This window comes from Chionomys nivalis, chromosome 22 (assembly GCF_950005125.1).
Source record: "Chionomys nivalis chromosome 22, mChiNiv1.1, whole genome shotgun sequence".
NCBI lineage: Eukaryota > Metazoa > Chordata > Mammalia > Rodentia > Cricetidae > Chionomys > Chionomys nivalis.
The window spans coordinates 21,231,056-21,247,329 of NC_080107.1; the positions used below are offsets into that span (position 1 = coordinate 21,231,056).

General features: G+C 39.3%; 1 protein-coding gene across 16 annotated transcripts in view; it reads left to right on the top strand.

Moving 5' to 3' along the window:
- Positions 1 to 16,274, top strand: part of Baz2b (bromodomain adjacent to zinc finger domain 2B) — a 213,038-nt gene that overhangs the window by 194,251 nt on the left and 2,513 nt on the right. For 11 of the 16 annotated variants that reach the window (XM_057755621.1, XM_057755623.1, XM_057755626.1 and 8 more), the window contains 8 exons: positions 579 to 723; positions 3,131 to 3,783; positions 4,226 to 4,499; positions 4,684 to 4,839; positions 5,612 to 5,772; positions 9,834 to 10,144; positions 10,532 to 10,667; positions 14,370 to 14,516. In XM_057755621.1, coding sequence (XP_057611604.1) covers positions 579 to 723; positions 3,131 to 3,783; positions 4,226 to 4,499; positions 4,684 to 4,839; positions 5,612 to 5,772; positions 9,834 to 10,144; positions 10,532 to 10,667; positions 14,370 to 14,516 — 1,983 coding nt within the window. The remainder of the gene's footprint in view (positions 1 to 578; positions 724 to 3,130; positions 3,784 to 4,225; positions 4,500 to 4,683; positions 4,840 to 5,611; positions 5,773 to 9,833; positions 10,145 to 10,531; positions 10,668 to 14,369; positions 14,517 to 16,274) is intronic. The other 5 variants (XM_057755630.1, XM_057755631.1, XM_057755633.1 and 2 more) reach the window with 1 other exon arrangement.

The following is a 16,274-nucleotide window of genomic DNA, read 5'->3' on the forward strand; positions in this document are numbered from 1 at the left end:
AGATGAGTCTTTTTTAAGAAAAATTAAGGGTTCCTTTTTTTGTTTTTAGATTATACTATAATTACATTTCTTCCTTTCCTCCCTCCAAGCTCTCCCTTAGACCCCTCCCTACTCTCCTTCACGTTCATGGCAGAAAAACTAGTGGGTTGGATTTTTTTTTTTTTTTTTTTCAGAACTGAGGCCTGAACCCAGGGCCTTGCACTTGCTAGGCAAGCATTCTTCTGTTGAGCTAATTCCCCAAGCCCAAAAATTAGTTGTTAAGTACTATGAGATGCCTGTACATTATTGTCTCAATGTTCATTCCCTAGCTGTATGTCAAAATTTAAGCATGTGTTGAAAAGGCATAGAACATGTGTAAAAAGCTAAACAGATGTAGGCATGGTTAATTGTGTGGAAAAGTATTGGCAAAGTACTGAAATCATCCGACTCGTTCTGGCTTAGTGACGTATTTGATGACATGTACCATCGTGTTTTTATGTACTGGACAGTATGATGACACAGTAAACATAAGAGTACCTTTGCTGACTTTTATGGCACGCAGTGTCTGTGATATAATTATATGGATGACTTTTTAACAGCAACAGAGCCAGTACAGGCGAAAGCTCTTCGATGCTTCCCACTCATTGCGCTCAATGATGTTCGGTCAGGACCGTTACCGACGCAGATACTGGATTCTTCCTCAGTGCGGAGGGATTTTTGTAGAAGGCATGGAGAGTGGTGAAGGTAAGAACTGCAGTCTCCTAAATGGAATATTGTCTCCACTGCCCCCGCCTCAAACAGAGACCGCCTGCCTCTGTCTCCTGAGTGCTGGGATTAAAGGTGTGCGCCCACTGCCCTCTAGGATATTGCATTTTTAAAAAGCATGTTGCTACTGCCCTGTCTTGTGTCCTTTCATAATCAAGTGTGCTTTGTTACTGGGCATAGTGAGTGCTCAGTTCTCATCCCACTGAAGCCTCTTAAGCTGAGGGTTCGTGCCCTTGGCTTTTCTTCTGCTGCCAGTCTCGTGTGACGCTGCTGCACCGTGTGAGGTGGTCCTCACTGTCACCCCGTGACGCTGCTGCACCGCATGCTATGTTCAGAACTCTGTAAAGGAAGCGACATAGAATGACATTCCAAGGAGTGGGAGACACCTAGTGCACTCAGGGTGATCAGGGAGCACTCTTGAGAAAATGGTATTTAACCTGAGACTTGGCCAAGAAGTGTTGAGCAGAACACTGTCCTGCATGAGAACAGCAAGCACAGAGGCCCTGAAGAAAAACCCTTGCGTATTTGAAAAGCAAAAATAGAGGAGATGGGAACAGCAATATTTTCCAGGGCCAATGGTACAGAGATTATAGGGGTTTTGTCAGATACTGTGGAGTGCTGAGGCCTTGGTAAGGATTTGGGATTTTATCCCATTTTGCAGAAGAGTGTACAGGATTCTATTTATGCAGTACTCCAAACCATAAATTATATACACACCATAAAACAGGAACAAAGGGTGTGAACAGATAGAACTCCAAAGAAACTATTCAAGTGGGAAATAAATAACTTGAAAATGGTGAATGCCACAAGCTAGGTAGGGTGTGTGTGTGTGTGTGTGTGTGTGTGTGTGTAGCTCCTTGGAGGAAGTCACACCTATATAGATGTGATTAAGCATGTTAGTCTTGAGCAGCAGTGAAGATGGAGGAATAGGCAGGATGGACTGACTCTGTGCCCTTCATGACTGATTGATTATGTTAGCCTGAAAGCTGGTTTTCAGATAGAATAAAGTAGATTCATCATTTTAATAAAATTCATCTTTGAATCCTTTGGCATTAATAGGAGAAATGGTGGCCCACAAAAGAATATTTAGTGCACTAATGATCAGACGTGATCCAATTTAGTGTTTTGCCTCCTAGGCATTGGCAAAGACAAAAAAAAATATTGATAACATCTAATTTTGTTGAGGATCTAGAAAAAACACATATCCGTATGTGCTTCTGGGGTGAGTGTGTTTGGTCCTGAGTTTAACCCAAACTTTCTAGAGGACAGTTTGACAGTATATTTCAAGAACTCTTAAAAAGTATATATGTTAAGTTGACTATTTTAAGGAATTTGCCCAAGGAAATAGATTTTTAAAATGCACAAATGAAAAATACCATTTATTGTTATGTAAAAAAATATAAAAATTAAAATGCATATCATTTATTGTTAATAGTAAATAATTTTACTCTACTGCTGTCTTTGAGCAGAGTAGTCAGTCATGATATCATCCATTCAGTATCACATGGATACTAACTGTATCTATATGACATAGTTATTTATATATTTATTGATGTTTCATACATAGTCACAAATTATTGAAACAGGTAGGCTGGACTAGATTCTCCTTTTCAGATTACACAGGTTGAGAGGTACAGATCTACTAGTTCTTACTGTGTAGGTTTTGTTTTTAATAACTGTACATTCATAAATGTCATTGAAAAGAGAGTGTGTGTGTATGTGGGGGGGCAGGCACGCTTGTGTGTTGTGTTGTATGTGTCTGTGCCATGCATGGAGAGACCAGAGGAGAGCATCGGATGTCTTTCCTTACCACTCTTTATCGCCTTGAGACAGGGCCCCTGGCTGCGGAAGAAAGTCACTGTTTCTGCTGGCCTGACTGGCCTGCAGATTCCCCTCCAACACTTGAGTTCCAGGCACGCATAGCCTCATATGCCTGCTGTGTGCGTTCTGGGGATTCAAACTTGGGTCCTCGTACTTGCCCAGCCAGCAATCTTACCCACTGAGTCATCTCCACAGCCGTACATTTAATTTTTTATGCTAATGACTGAAAAAAATCCATAAGAAAATGAGGACTATAAGATGTGGAAGTTTGATGTATTTTTATATAGTTTGGCGAATAATAAAACTTAGCCAGGGCTGGGCGGTGGTGGTGCATGCCTTTAATCCCAGCACTTGGAAGGCAGAGGCAGGCGGATCTCTGGGAGTTCAAGACCAGCCTGGTCTACAAGAGCTAGTTCCAGGACAGGCTCCAAAACCACAGAGAAACCCTGTCTCGAAAAACAAACAAACAAAAAAAAAAAAAAAAAAAAAAAAAAAAAACCTTAGCCAAAGTAATGGTTTGATGTGTAGTAATAACTTAATTTAATGGCATCTTTTGCTTGTATAGGCTTAGAAGAAATTGCAAAAGAAAAAGAAAAGCTTAAAAAGGCAGCAAGTCTCCAGATGAAAGAAGTATTTGAGACTCCTGCAGAATCTTTAAATTGTTCCATTCCCGATCACTGTGAGCAGAAGGAAGACCTTAAAGAAAAAGATAACACAAACCTCTTTCTTCAGAAACCTGGCTCTTTCTCCAAGTTAAGCAAACTTTTGGAAGTAGCTAAAATGCCTCCTGAGTCAGATATTATGACCCCCCCAAAAGTGACTGCTAGTACGAACGGATGTACATTGTCCCATCAGAATGGGGGGAAGCATTCCCTGGGGAGCCTTCCCTCGGCAGCAGCGCAGAGCGGCTTGGAAAAGACAGAAGCCGCTGGTCTGTTTAGCTCTGCCTCGGGTAGCTGTGCGAAGTTGTACGGCCCTCTCCCCAACGACCAGCTGCTAAAAACACTGACTGAGAAGAACAGACAGTGGTTTAGCCTTCTGCCAAGAACCCCTTGTGACGACACTTCCTTGACCCATGCTGACTTGCCAGCTGCTTTAGCGACTCCTCAGTCTCAGCCACCATCAAAGTCACCGTCACCTGCTCCAGCTCCGCTTCTTGGGCCGTCTTCTTCTCAGAGCCCTGCTGGACTGAACCCATTTACTTTACCGCCTCTTCAGGTTAGTGCTGTACTTTGACCTTTGGTGATCTTCAAGAATCCTGAGACAGTCTGAAAAACCAAAGCAGTCAGAATGTCTGTCACCGGCTTCATTAGCTCTCCTGCTATCTAACCTTATTTAGTTGGCTTACTCTTCAGTTTGCTGGAGTTGCAGTATAACTAACATGTAATTAATTACAAATAACATGAAAATTAATATTGTTGCTAATGTGTGTAGTTTTTCTCTTGTTTTTGAAAGATAGAATTTGAATAAGTTTCCAAACATTCCCCCAACTCCTTAAATTAATGAGTACTTTGTTTCTGTTTTGTGAATGTTGTTACTACATTAAGTATATGGAGATCGGAGGACAGCTTGCAGGAGACAGCTCTTTCCTTCCATCCTGTGAGTGCCAGGGATTGAACTCAGGAACCGCAATCTAAGCTTAAGATGTTTTGTTTTACAGGTGAAAAGCGGCATGTCTATGATGGGCCTTCAGTTCTGTGGGTGGCCTGCTGGGGTACTCACTTCCAATGTCCCGTTTACATCACCTTTGCCTGGTCTGGGGTCAGGCTTGGGACTGCCAGAAGGAAATGGTAGTTCATTCTTGACCTCCAGTGTTGCTTCAAGTAAAAGTGAGTCTCCAGTCCCTCCACCGGAAAAGGCCACTACAGCTCAGCCAGCAGCTGTTGAAGTAGCAAAGCCAGTAGATTTCCCTAGTCCAAAGCCTATCCCAGAAGGTAGGTGTGAGCGGTGGCTTGCAGCCCCTCGCTGTGTCTTGATTCTTCTGTCATAGTTTATTTCTCTTTTGTAAATGTATCTCTGATGAATTTCCTTGTGGCTAACAAATCTCTTGAGGTTTGCTCTGCCATTATTTCCTAGTGAAAACAGTATAAACTATGGGCACAATTTGTCTTGACTTAGAAATGCAGTTTGGTTGGTGGAGAATTATTGACCCAGAGGACCTGAAAACATTGCTCAAAGTGCTGCATCTCAGAGGAATAAGGGAAAAGGCACTGCAGAAGCAAATACAGAAGCACTTGGATTATATTACTCAAGCCTGTGTCAAGAACAAGGATGGTAAGTGCCCAAGAGATTTCTGCTCATTTATCTGATTATGAAAATTCAGGGTTTTTTTTTTTTTTTTTAAAAAAGATTTTTATTTACTTTTTTGTTTTCTTTTATGGGCACATTTGTCTGTATGAGGGTGTCAGATCCCCTGGAACTGGAGTTATGTACAGCAGTAAGCTGTCGTATGGGTTCTGGGAATTGAATCCTGGGTCCCCTGAAAGACCAACCAGTGCTCTTAACCACTGACCCATTTCTCCAGCTCCAAAAGTTCATTATTTTACCCTAAAACCTTTTACTATATGTTAATTCTTTATTACTTTTATTTATCTTCAAGTTATTCTTATTATTTTTAATTATGTATGTGTGTGCATAGGCAGAGCTATTGGATGCCCCTGGAGCTTCCGTTGTAGGTTGTAGTAAGCCATGTTATGTGTGCTGGGAGTCAAACTGGCGTCCTCTGGATGAACAGTACATGCTTTTAGCCACTGAGCCATCTTTCCACAGACTTTATTATTTTAGATTTTGCTTAACAGTAACTAATTGCTTTTCTCAAATTGTGTTACTTACTATCATTTTTAGCACCTATACACATATTGTTTTGTGTGTCTCAGTTAGTTTCTTGTTCGGCAACAAAACTGTCCTCATTTGCATTGTACATTTGTCTATGTTAAGTTTATGGATGTAGTGTGTGTAGCATTTTACTCATTTGGGGGAGGAAATCACTATGGGAGGGCAGTTAGAAATCAAGTAGACTTCAGAACTACTTTCTTCTCAAATGTAGTTGCTATTATTGAATTAAATGAAAATGAAGAAAATCAGGTAACTCGAGATATTGTGGAAAACTGGTCCGTAGAGGAGCAAGCGATGGAACTGGACCTGAACATCCTCCAGCAAGTAGAGGACCTGGAAAGGAGGGTGGCATCAGCAAGTTTGCAAGTGAAGGTAAAGCCGGCTTGGCATGTAATCTGTCTTTAGGGTGATGGAAGGTAATTGTTATTATATAACTTGTGTAATGTAGTTATTGTACTAAATGTTTTCACACGATTTCATTTAATTCTCAACAGTCCTGAGTTAACCTCTCCTGTTGTACAGGTAAGGAAACGGGCTCAGTCATCATTTGAGTGGCAAAGAATGTGTGCAAGCCAAGCTTGTTGAACTGTGTAGCACATGTGGTTTTTTACATTTTGTATTCACAGAAATCATTTTGTTTTTACCATGATAAGCACAGTTTTCTCATAAATGTCAGCAGTGTTCGTGGAAGATCAAGGACTCCTTTATGTTTAACTGTTTTGTCTCAAACTTTTTCTATGTATAGTCTAAACTGGAAGGACAATACAGACATTAGGATCCACGGTCTATCAATAAGCAGATACACCATATGTGAAGCACATGTCTCTATCTGATGGGTGTGATGTCACAGGCAATGGTCAGAGCTGATTTCTGCTGGAGAGACAGAAGATGCTTACTCAAGATGCTCAGGCTTGGGAAGAGGGCAGTAGTATGGTTGTCCTGATAAGTAGATAGATATCCATGTGCTGACTAAGCAGAGAAACCTGCAGAGCTTTAGAAAACTGGGGTCTCTCATGTTGATTCACTTGATATTTATGTTTTATTCAGAGAAAAATGTATTACATAATTATATCTTGCTCAATAATTTAAATTTTGCTTCATAATGAGTTTTTGAAGTCTCAAAAAAAAACCCATCATTTTCTAGGGCTAGTATAATATCCCTTTTTTGCCACAAACATAATTGCTAACATTAGAAAACAAAATTTATTACTTCCTAAAACTATTGTGCTATGAAACTGTGTGTCTTCTCCCCTAGCCTGTGAACTGTCCGCACGCCTCATTTATCTGGCATCGTCAACAAAGGAAACTCCTCCACACGAGTTAATTTTCTGGAGAAATGAAAATTATTCCATTTAGTGCTATTTTTTTTAAGATGTTTGTTGGATTTCTTGTTTTATGCATTCCACTGCCTCCTTAAATTGAGAATAATGAGTGTAATTTACATTGTCTTGGTGGCGCAGTATCTTTAGCATGAGGACCAATGATCAGGCTGTAGCTCCTAGGAAATGTGGAAGGGTTTACTGAATAGTTGACTTGCTTTCTCACATGCTGCTTCTGCTTTCTATGCTCTGATGTTGCCCTCTCTCATGGTCACTTGTTAACTACTTGTTGGTGTTGGTTTATGCGGTTTTAATTTTCCTTCAACGTATTCCATCTAATTTGCCAGTGCTAACTGACCTCCAGTTGGGAAAGCATGTCAAGTGTTTACAGATTAGAGTGTGACCTGAAATCGTCACACTTGGATGCCTTGATCCCACCACATTGTTGCCTTCCGTGCCCTTGCTCATGTTCTTAGCAGCTGAAATAAGTGGAATTTGCTTTTGAGTAGAGTGTCTTGGCATCTTATTATTAAGCTGCTTGTGAATTATGTTGTTGTATTATTCTGAGAACTGAATAATAACTTGAATTGTCTTTAAGTGATGAAAAAGTACTAAAATAGTTATGTCTTACTATCTATAGAAGACTTAATCATATTTTTTCTTAAAAAGAAAATACTTTTACCCTGAGAAGCTTGCCATAATGAAAGCACATTAAAATTGTGCTGTTGATCTATTAGATATATTCATTTGCATTTTGTTTTTTGAGGTAGGGTTTCTCTATGTAGCTTTGGAGCCTGTCCTGGAACTCACTCTGTAGACCAGGCTGACCTCAAACTCACAGACATCCACCTGCCTCTGCCTCCCGAGTGCTGGGATTAAAGGTGTGCACCACCTCCATCTGGCTTGCGTTTTTAATGTTTGTGAGCTGACTATCCCCTTCAGCCATGAGCCCTATGAAATGGCTTCTAAGTTCCTGTTGTTTTCTGAAAAGCATGGGGGGTCTACAGGCTCTTTCAAATACTGAATCTGTAATTGCATATGATATAAAGATGACCACAGGTTTCCGTTTGATTTTACTGTCCTTAATCTGACCTTAAGTGTCCATTGCCACTATCTGAACTGGGGGCCTCTTTAACACCCACACCATCCCATGACTTTACTCACTATGAACCATCACTGAAATGTCAAGGCTACAATTTACATTTATCTTTGTTATAGTACTGTTAGCTTTATTTGAGTGTGCTTTTCAGCACAGAGCTACCTTTATCATAGTGTTACCCAAAACATTAAATTTTCTTCCTAGTTTTAAATATTACAGATTTATAGCAACCAACTTTGTTGTTCATTCATATTGTATTAACAGAGCAAATCAAATGAAGAGCCTTTGGTCACTGACACTTTTGGACAGAGCACAGCCTTCTGGCTTTTGATTTCCTAATTCTAGTTTACTTTGCAGAAGTTGAAGTATCATATTTACAAGGTTTCTGTTCAGCTATTTTGCTTCCCTTGTAGAATGTGGGAAGGTTTCTTTGATATAAGTTATCCCCGGGCCTGTATGTGACCCCTAAGTATTTGTGCCTTCCCCAGGTCCTCATGCTTGCCAGGAGTCCCCAGACTCATGATCCACCTCCTATGTCAGGTTCCCTGGGCTTCCTTTCCAGATAGAAATATTCCATTGAGATAAAGGAGGAGATTTGGTCTTGATACAGAGAATAAAAATAGTAATTTCTTAATTTAATTTGCAGAGAATTCCTTCTGAGTATTTTATTTGATATACTTTTACTCAGTAGCTGTTTTTTAAAATCAGACAATAGAAACTACAAAATTGGACAAAATGTGCTTCTAATTCCCAAAAAGCTTGCCTTATATCAGGAAGGTAAGATGTGGCACTTGGGTGAGGAATCTAGTAACTAACCATAAAGAGATGTAGGTTAGCGTGTGAATTTTAAAGAGTGGACTGGTTTCTGCTGGGTATCTGGAAGAGCTCAGTCCAAACTATGTAGAGTGGAGACATGTTCTGTTGTAGGAAAATGAGTGGGATTTTGACAGACAGGAACCAAGCAAATAGTAACTAAGAAGTAGGGGAATGAGCAGAGGATCAGGGACTGAAAATTTACCATGTTGCAAGTCATGGAGTCTGAATGCAGCACTGGTATGTGAATGGAAGTGAGAATGACGGAAAATTGAGGCACTTGAATGTCGGTGATTGAGAGCATGTTAAAAGCTGGGCAATCTTTGGTTTGGGGACAAAGGATTGTGTGAACAAACATTGTCATGAAATTGTTCATTTATTCAATCAATATGTATATATCAAGTGCCCGTTATTTTACCTTCACTATACTGGAAAGAAATGAGTAAAGGCCAGTATGGCCCGCACCCTTGTTATGGAAAAAGGATGTTGATGAAATCATCGTGCTGTTCTAGAGGTACAGCATGGCAAGGCTAGGGAAAGCCTACAGCAGGAGGACTTAACCCCTTCAGGGCGTGCTTCATGGTGGATGGGCTACATTGTAGCTGAAGACAGGGAAGCACAATATGGGCAAGGGGAATAGCTATGCTGAGCTTTACAGACAAACGGAAAGTAGTGGGTATGAGGACATGCAAAATGGGTTAGATCAATATGTAAGAGCTAGCCAATAAGAGGCTGGAACTAATGGGCTAGGCAATGTTCAAAAGAATACAGTTTCCATGTAATTATTTCGGGGCATAAGCTAGCCATGCAGGCGGCTGGGTGCCGGGGACGCAGCCCTGCCGCTCATATTACAACAGAACAGTAGAAGGCACAAGGGCAGAATCAAGAGAAAAGTTCAAGGCCACCAAGACATTTTCTTTGGTACATGTATCGCATTAATGAACATGGTAGTCTAAACCTTTGCAGTCGTTTGCTGAATTTTACTGCTTATGTAATCAATGTTATTTCTCACATACTTTCTTACCAACTGTTTTTCCTTTTTTGCTCTTGTTTTAACCTAAAATTAGGAAATGCAAGGTAAAACCTTTTAGTAAAGATCCTTGAGATCTGCTGGTGGTCGCTGCTGAATTTTACGTAAAGGTAACTCACCGGTCTAACAGTTTCAGAAGAAACCGTAATGACATTATTCTCTTGATGTATAGGGTTGGATGTGTCCAGAGCCTGCATCAGAAAGGGAGGACTTGGTATATTTTGAACATAAGTCATTTACTAAGTTGTACAAGGAGCATGATGGAGACCTTCCTGGTGATGAAGAAAACAGTGCACATGCACTGGCCCGGAAGAGTGACAACCCCCTAGATATAGCTGTAACCAGGCTGGCTGATTTGGAGCGGAACATTGAGAGAAGGTATCTGAAGAGCCCCTTAAGTACCACCATTCAGATCAAACTGGATAATGTGGGCACAGTTACTGTCCCTGCTCCTGCACCATCCGTTAGTGGTGATGGTGACGGGTAGGTTATTGAGATTAACTTGACAAATTATTGTGCTTCTTTGCTAATTGGAGCCTATTTTCTATTGCCTGTTATCTATGTATCTTCTTGTTTGTCTGTGATCCTTGTGGATCATGCTATTTGCATGGTGCTTTGTAAAAACTTTTTTTTTGTTGTTATGTGCATTGATAATCCTGCAAAGTGATCTTACATTTATCTGGTTGTGACTAAGCTTCAAGGCACGTAGCCACAGTCTGTGCACTACATCAAATTTAGTTGCTTAAACTTTATACTTATTGGCTGTACATGTTTTTTGTCATTGCTTGGCTTTCAGTGTGATGATTGTTTCACATTCAGTGACCATAAATCTGGCCATGACCTACTCAATTTCTCTATATCTCAATGCAGAATTGAAGAGGATATTGCTCCAGGGCTCAGGGTCTGGAGGAGGGCGTTAGCAGAAGCTCGCAGTGCTGCACAGGTAGCCCTGTGCATCCAGCAGTTACAGAGATCAATAGCATGGGAAAAATCAATTATGAAAGTTGTAAGTGTTTTTATTTAAGAAATACTATGACTGATTTTCTCTGTTCTGTTTTTTCCCAACCTCCAGATCTTTCTTAACTGTATATTACCATATTGTTACAATAAGATATACTGTACTTGGGAGTATGTCTAATTCTTAAATACTATACAATTTATTCTTTTTTCTTATCTTGAACTTTTTGTTGCAACCTGCCAAATATATTGTCTTCTCTTGCTCAAATTTTGGCTTTGTTTCCTTTGAATACTTGTCTGTAATGCTAACAGTTTGCCTCCTGAACTATATCAGCATAAGGTTGTTAATGGAAACATTTTAAAGGCTGTTCACCTGTGCGCACTCTGCATACTAGCATTATCCGCTCCGTTATCCTTAATTGTTTTACTTTTCTATCACTAATAAGAACACTAAATACAAAACATAGAACTTTGACTTGTGTGTTTGTATCAGATAAGGTTTGCATAAAGACTAGAACTTTTTGTTTTTCTCCTGATAATTAAAACTGACTTTTCATCTTTGGAAACCCAAGTAGTTATTGGATAGCAAGCATGCATTCTGGCATCAAATGCCAAAATAACAGCTATAGTGGACATACATTCAAAGAGACAGTTGTTTTAAATCATGTCCATAGTGCCCGATTACCTATTAATGTACCGGGTATGGAAGTACCTGTTATGAACTGCTTTAATATTTGTTTTTGAATTAAAGACCAGCTTCAAAATTCTAGTATTTGAGACTTGTTTTCATGAGTAGCTAAAGTTGAAAATTACATTCCTTGTAATAATCATTCCCCCAAGAAAAGAAGAGCTCCTAGTAATTCAGTGTTCCTTTCCTCCGTTTCCTCTTGGTGTTCCCACTGCTCATGGCCTTGTGTGCAGTGTACACAAATAAACTTTGTCTTCCCGTTTTCATTTCTTCCTAAAGATGTCTGGAATCAGAATCTGCAGCTTTTACAGTTTGTTCAGATTTAGGTCTGTTCAGTTGCATTAATTTACTATAAGCCTGAAAGTGCTGTGCAGGTTCTTTGAGAACATTTTCTTAAGCATAAAAATATTTAACAATAAAAATATATTTTCTTAAAATTAATAAGAACTATTTAAGTAAGTTTAATAATCTCCTTAGGCAAATATATTTGTTGAAGACTAGATTACAGTGAATAAAAACACTGGCGTTTTATATTAAAGTAAACTTTATAGTTATTTTTTCTTATCATCCTCTGAAGTCATAATAATTTTGTTATAAACCTAAACAAAAAGAAACCTCCAAGCTGGCTGAAAAGTGGTAGCTCACTCCTTTAATCCCAGCACTCCAGAGGCAGAGACGGGGTCTCTGTGAGTTCGCAGGTTCTCTGTGCAGCCTAGGCTGTCCTGTACTCCTGCCTGTGTTTCCCAGGAATGGAGACGAGCCAGGCCCCACCACACCTGACCCCTTTTGCATCCTCAGTTCCTTTCAGGTTTGAAATTAGCTTTTCCCATGTTACTGACTTGTTTGTATCATCATTTAACACCATGACAACAGTCTCTTTAAAAATGTTCACCAGCATATTATTTGTAGCATCTAGTTTAGCAGAGGAAGGCTTGCCTGGCATGCACAGTGCTCTGGGTTGCTCTCTCAGGACAACAAATAACGATGGTGGTGATCACATGGTTTGCTATTGATATATTAAGAAGTATTTCATAGCCTTTGATTAGACAGATATCTGTGACCATAATGATCCTCCTAATACATCCAGACAAAATGTTAAAGTGCTCAATACTTTTAAAAACTACTGTCTTAGCTGGATGGTTGTGGCGCACACCTTTAATCCCAGCACTTGGGAGGCAGAGGCAGGCGGATCTCTGGGAGTTCGAGACCAGCCTGGTTTACAGAGTGAGTTGTCACACAGTGAAACTCTGTCTCAAAAAACTAAAAAAAAAGAAAGAAAAAGAAAATATATCCTTAGCCAGATAGCAAACTTACTAGAACAGAGGAAACTGCCACTTTGCTTCAGGTAATTCTCTGTATAAGTTTTTTTTTTGTTGTTTGTTTGTTTTTTTTGTTTTTTGTTTTTTTTTTTTTAGTTTTTTGAGACAGGGTTTCTCCGTGGCTTTGGAGCCTGTCCTGGAACTAGCTCTGTAGACCAGGCTGGTCTCGAACTCACAGAGATCCGCCTGCCTCTGCCTCCCGAGTGCTGGGATTAAAGGCGTGCGCCACCATCGCCCGGCTTGCATAAGTATTTTTTAGCAAAGGAGTTAAAAGCAAATACATGTTCTCACTTAATAATTATGAGCTATTTCTGGGAGCTTTTCAAAAGTGCTAGAAAGTTGATATTTGTCACCTCTTCTCTGAAAAGATAAGAAAACATTTATTTATAAACTGGATATACCTTGTCCTTATTGTTTCTGAATAAGAGTTTTACAATAGAGTTCTTAAAGGTGGAGTGTGGATTTGGTGAAATACCATTAAGTTACTCAGTGGTGTGGGATTCAGAAAGTCCATGTAATGGAAACTTATTTTGGGGTTATTAAACTCTACTGCTTTCGCATTTACATACTTGACAATTTTAGTATTACATATATCTGATGTATTTAATAGACAGTTTTCATATCTGTTCCTTTGAATAGTGTGTATCTCCTATTTTGATTACATTTTTAAACTACCTTTGTGTATATATACATACAAATATATATGTTAAGTTATGTAAGATTAAAGTTTCCTAGGCTAGCATATAATGTATTGAAGTTAAATGAAGCAATTTTGAATTTTTGAACCATTTTTTCTTTAAGATTGCAAATACTTAACTTTAATATAAATGAATTCCCATTTAAGTGTAGTCACTTTTGAAGTACTGACTGCAGGGTGCTTTCTACCCTGGCAGCACTGTGCCCTGAAATCAGACGATGTAGGTGCACTCTGCTCTCACAGCCGCCCTGGAGGCTCTGCGCCTTTCCCTCTCTCTTTCCGAATTCTGTTATACAAACTATGTCTTCACAGGGGATACTTTCTCCCTTCATGCTTGAAGTCATTAATGGTGCTATACATTTTTCAGTAAAGAAGAAATATTTTTAGTTGTAGAAAATAAATCATGACTGTAAATTCTTTATCGTTTTCTTCCTTGGAGATAATTTTTAAGATACGTTTTCTATATTTGTGACCGAAATTTGACTTGGTTTGGTTTTCAGTGTTTCCTGTTTTAGACACATTTTTAAGTCAGTCATAAATCATGTATGAATAATATACAATTTAGGAATATTTTCTTATTAATATATAATTAATAATTACACTAAGATGAGTTTCTAAATCTTGATATTAAAGACTATTCTCTTATTTCTTTCTCAGAATATCATAAGGACAATAAGATAAGCAAAAGCTGAAACATTACAAGTCCCATGTATTAAAGCTATTCATTGCTTTGTGTGCTCTGATGTCATGTTGATGACTTCATACGTTGACGTGTACATGCTTCTGAAGTGTGTGAAGGCATTCAACCTCTAGCTCTGTTCTATGCAGTGTATCTGAAATGTGCATTTACCCCAAAAGAATTGCTCGCCCGTCATGTGGTCCATATCTGTGTAATGAGAGATACATAGATGTGTGTGGCTACTATATATTTGTTAGCAAGCGGAATGTTCATTATCAGTACAAATAGGAATTATGGTTTGTTTAACATCCCAACAGCAAGTACTCATAGCAGAGGACTGATGTTAAGTGGTTTTTGTGTATTTGTAGTACTGCCAAATCTGTCGGAAGGGAGACAATGAGGAGCTGCTTCTACTCTGTGACGGCTGTGACAAAGGCTGCCATACCTACTGCCATAGGCCCAAGATTACGACCATTCCAGACGGGGACTGGTTTTGTCCAGCCTGCATCGCTAAGGTAAGAATGGTAGGAGACTAAGCTTTAAATTACCAGAGTTTTGTGATTTGTTTTGTTTAAAGATTTAAATCACCACAGTTTATAAAATTCATCTTTTAACAGTCCATTGATTTTTAATGCATTCACAGAGCTGCACAGCATCACCACTACTTAATTCCAGAACGTCTTCATGATGTTTTCATAAGCCTTTTTACAGACATGCAGTATGTCTGTGTCTGCCTACTTTTTCTCACCCAAAATGCTTTGAAAGTTCATGTTCTAGTATAGTTCAGTATTTTTTTATCGTCAAATAATACTCTATAGATTTACTACATTTTGCTTATTCAGTCATCAGTTGATAAACATTTGCGCTGTTTCTACCTTCCAAATGATTATCTAATCGTGCATGGACCAGTTTTTATAAGAACTATATTTGGTTCTCTTGGAAACGTGACTTGGAAGTATCCAAGTTGGTTGTTTTCTTACTCTCTTACTTTTTTGTTCTTTTGGGGGCCTGCCACCCAGTTCCCCAGTAAATACACACAGAGGCTTATTCTTTTTGGTTTATCAAGGCAGAATTTCTCTGTGTTACTTTGGATCCTGTCCTGAAACTAGCTCTTGTAGACCATGCTGGCCTCCAATTTACAGAGTTCTGCCTGCCTCTGCCTCCCAAGTGCTGGGATTAAAGTGCCACCACTGCCTGGCTACAAAGGCTTCTTGTTACTTATGAATGCCCAGCCTTAGCTTGTCTTGTTTCTTGCCAGCTTTTCTTAAGTTTAAATGATCTCATCTGTCTTTTCTGTCTCTATTTCTCTATTTCTGTATATCCTTTCTTCTTATTCTGTGTCTGGCTGCATGGCTGGGTGGCTGGCCCCTGGAGTCCTCCTCTCCTCCTTTCTCGTTCTTTCTCTTTATTCTCCCTGCCTGACAGCCCCACTTATCCTCTCTACTCCCTGGCTATTGGCTGTTCAGCTCTTTATTAGACCATCAGGTGTTTTAGACAAAGCAACACAGCCTCACAGAGTTAAACAAATGCAACATAAAGGACATCTTTCCACCATTAAACAAAGTGTTCCACAGCATAAACAAATGTAACACATCTTAAAATAATATTCCACAACAGAAGAGAATGTTTAAGTCAAATGATAATGAACACCTGTATTTTCTGTCATTTTCCCATCACATTTAAAGTAGAAACCTGTAAAGCAAATTATGAGAGACCAGGTCAGCCACACCTTTAACCCCAGCACTCAGGAGGCAGAGGAAGGCAATCTCTCTGAGTTTGAGGCCAGCCTGGTCTACAAGAGCTAGTTCCAGGACAGGCTCCAAAGCTACAGAGAAACCCTGTCTCGAAAACCGAAAAAAAACAAAACAAAACAAATCTGATTTTCCACCTGCTGCTTCTGAAACTTATTTTCCTATTTGTTCTAGCTTTCTATTCCCTCTTCAGCTTTCCTATTAATAACCTCTATGGTTTGGTTTACAGATGTGCTTGTTCCTAGCTGTGTTTTGCTCTGTAAAAGAGCCCTGTGCACCTCACTTGGTTAGCAGACTAGAGGGCAGGAACATTGGCAATCTGCTCTACAATGCTGGATCTGCAGCTAGCTCCACGTTTAAGAATTTTTAAAATAACTTTTCACCATGCTTTATTGGGTGTCACTCATAGGAGAAGAAATTCCCAGATCTCTGTAGAAGAATAGAATTACCAACCTTCTAAAGCATAGTTGGTGCATCTTGTGGATCTTAGCAAACATTTATGGTTTAAAATAATAGAAAGTC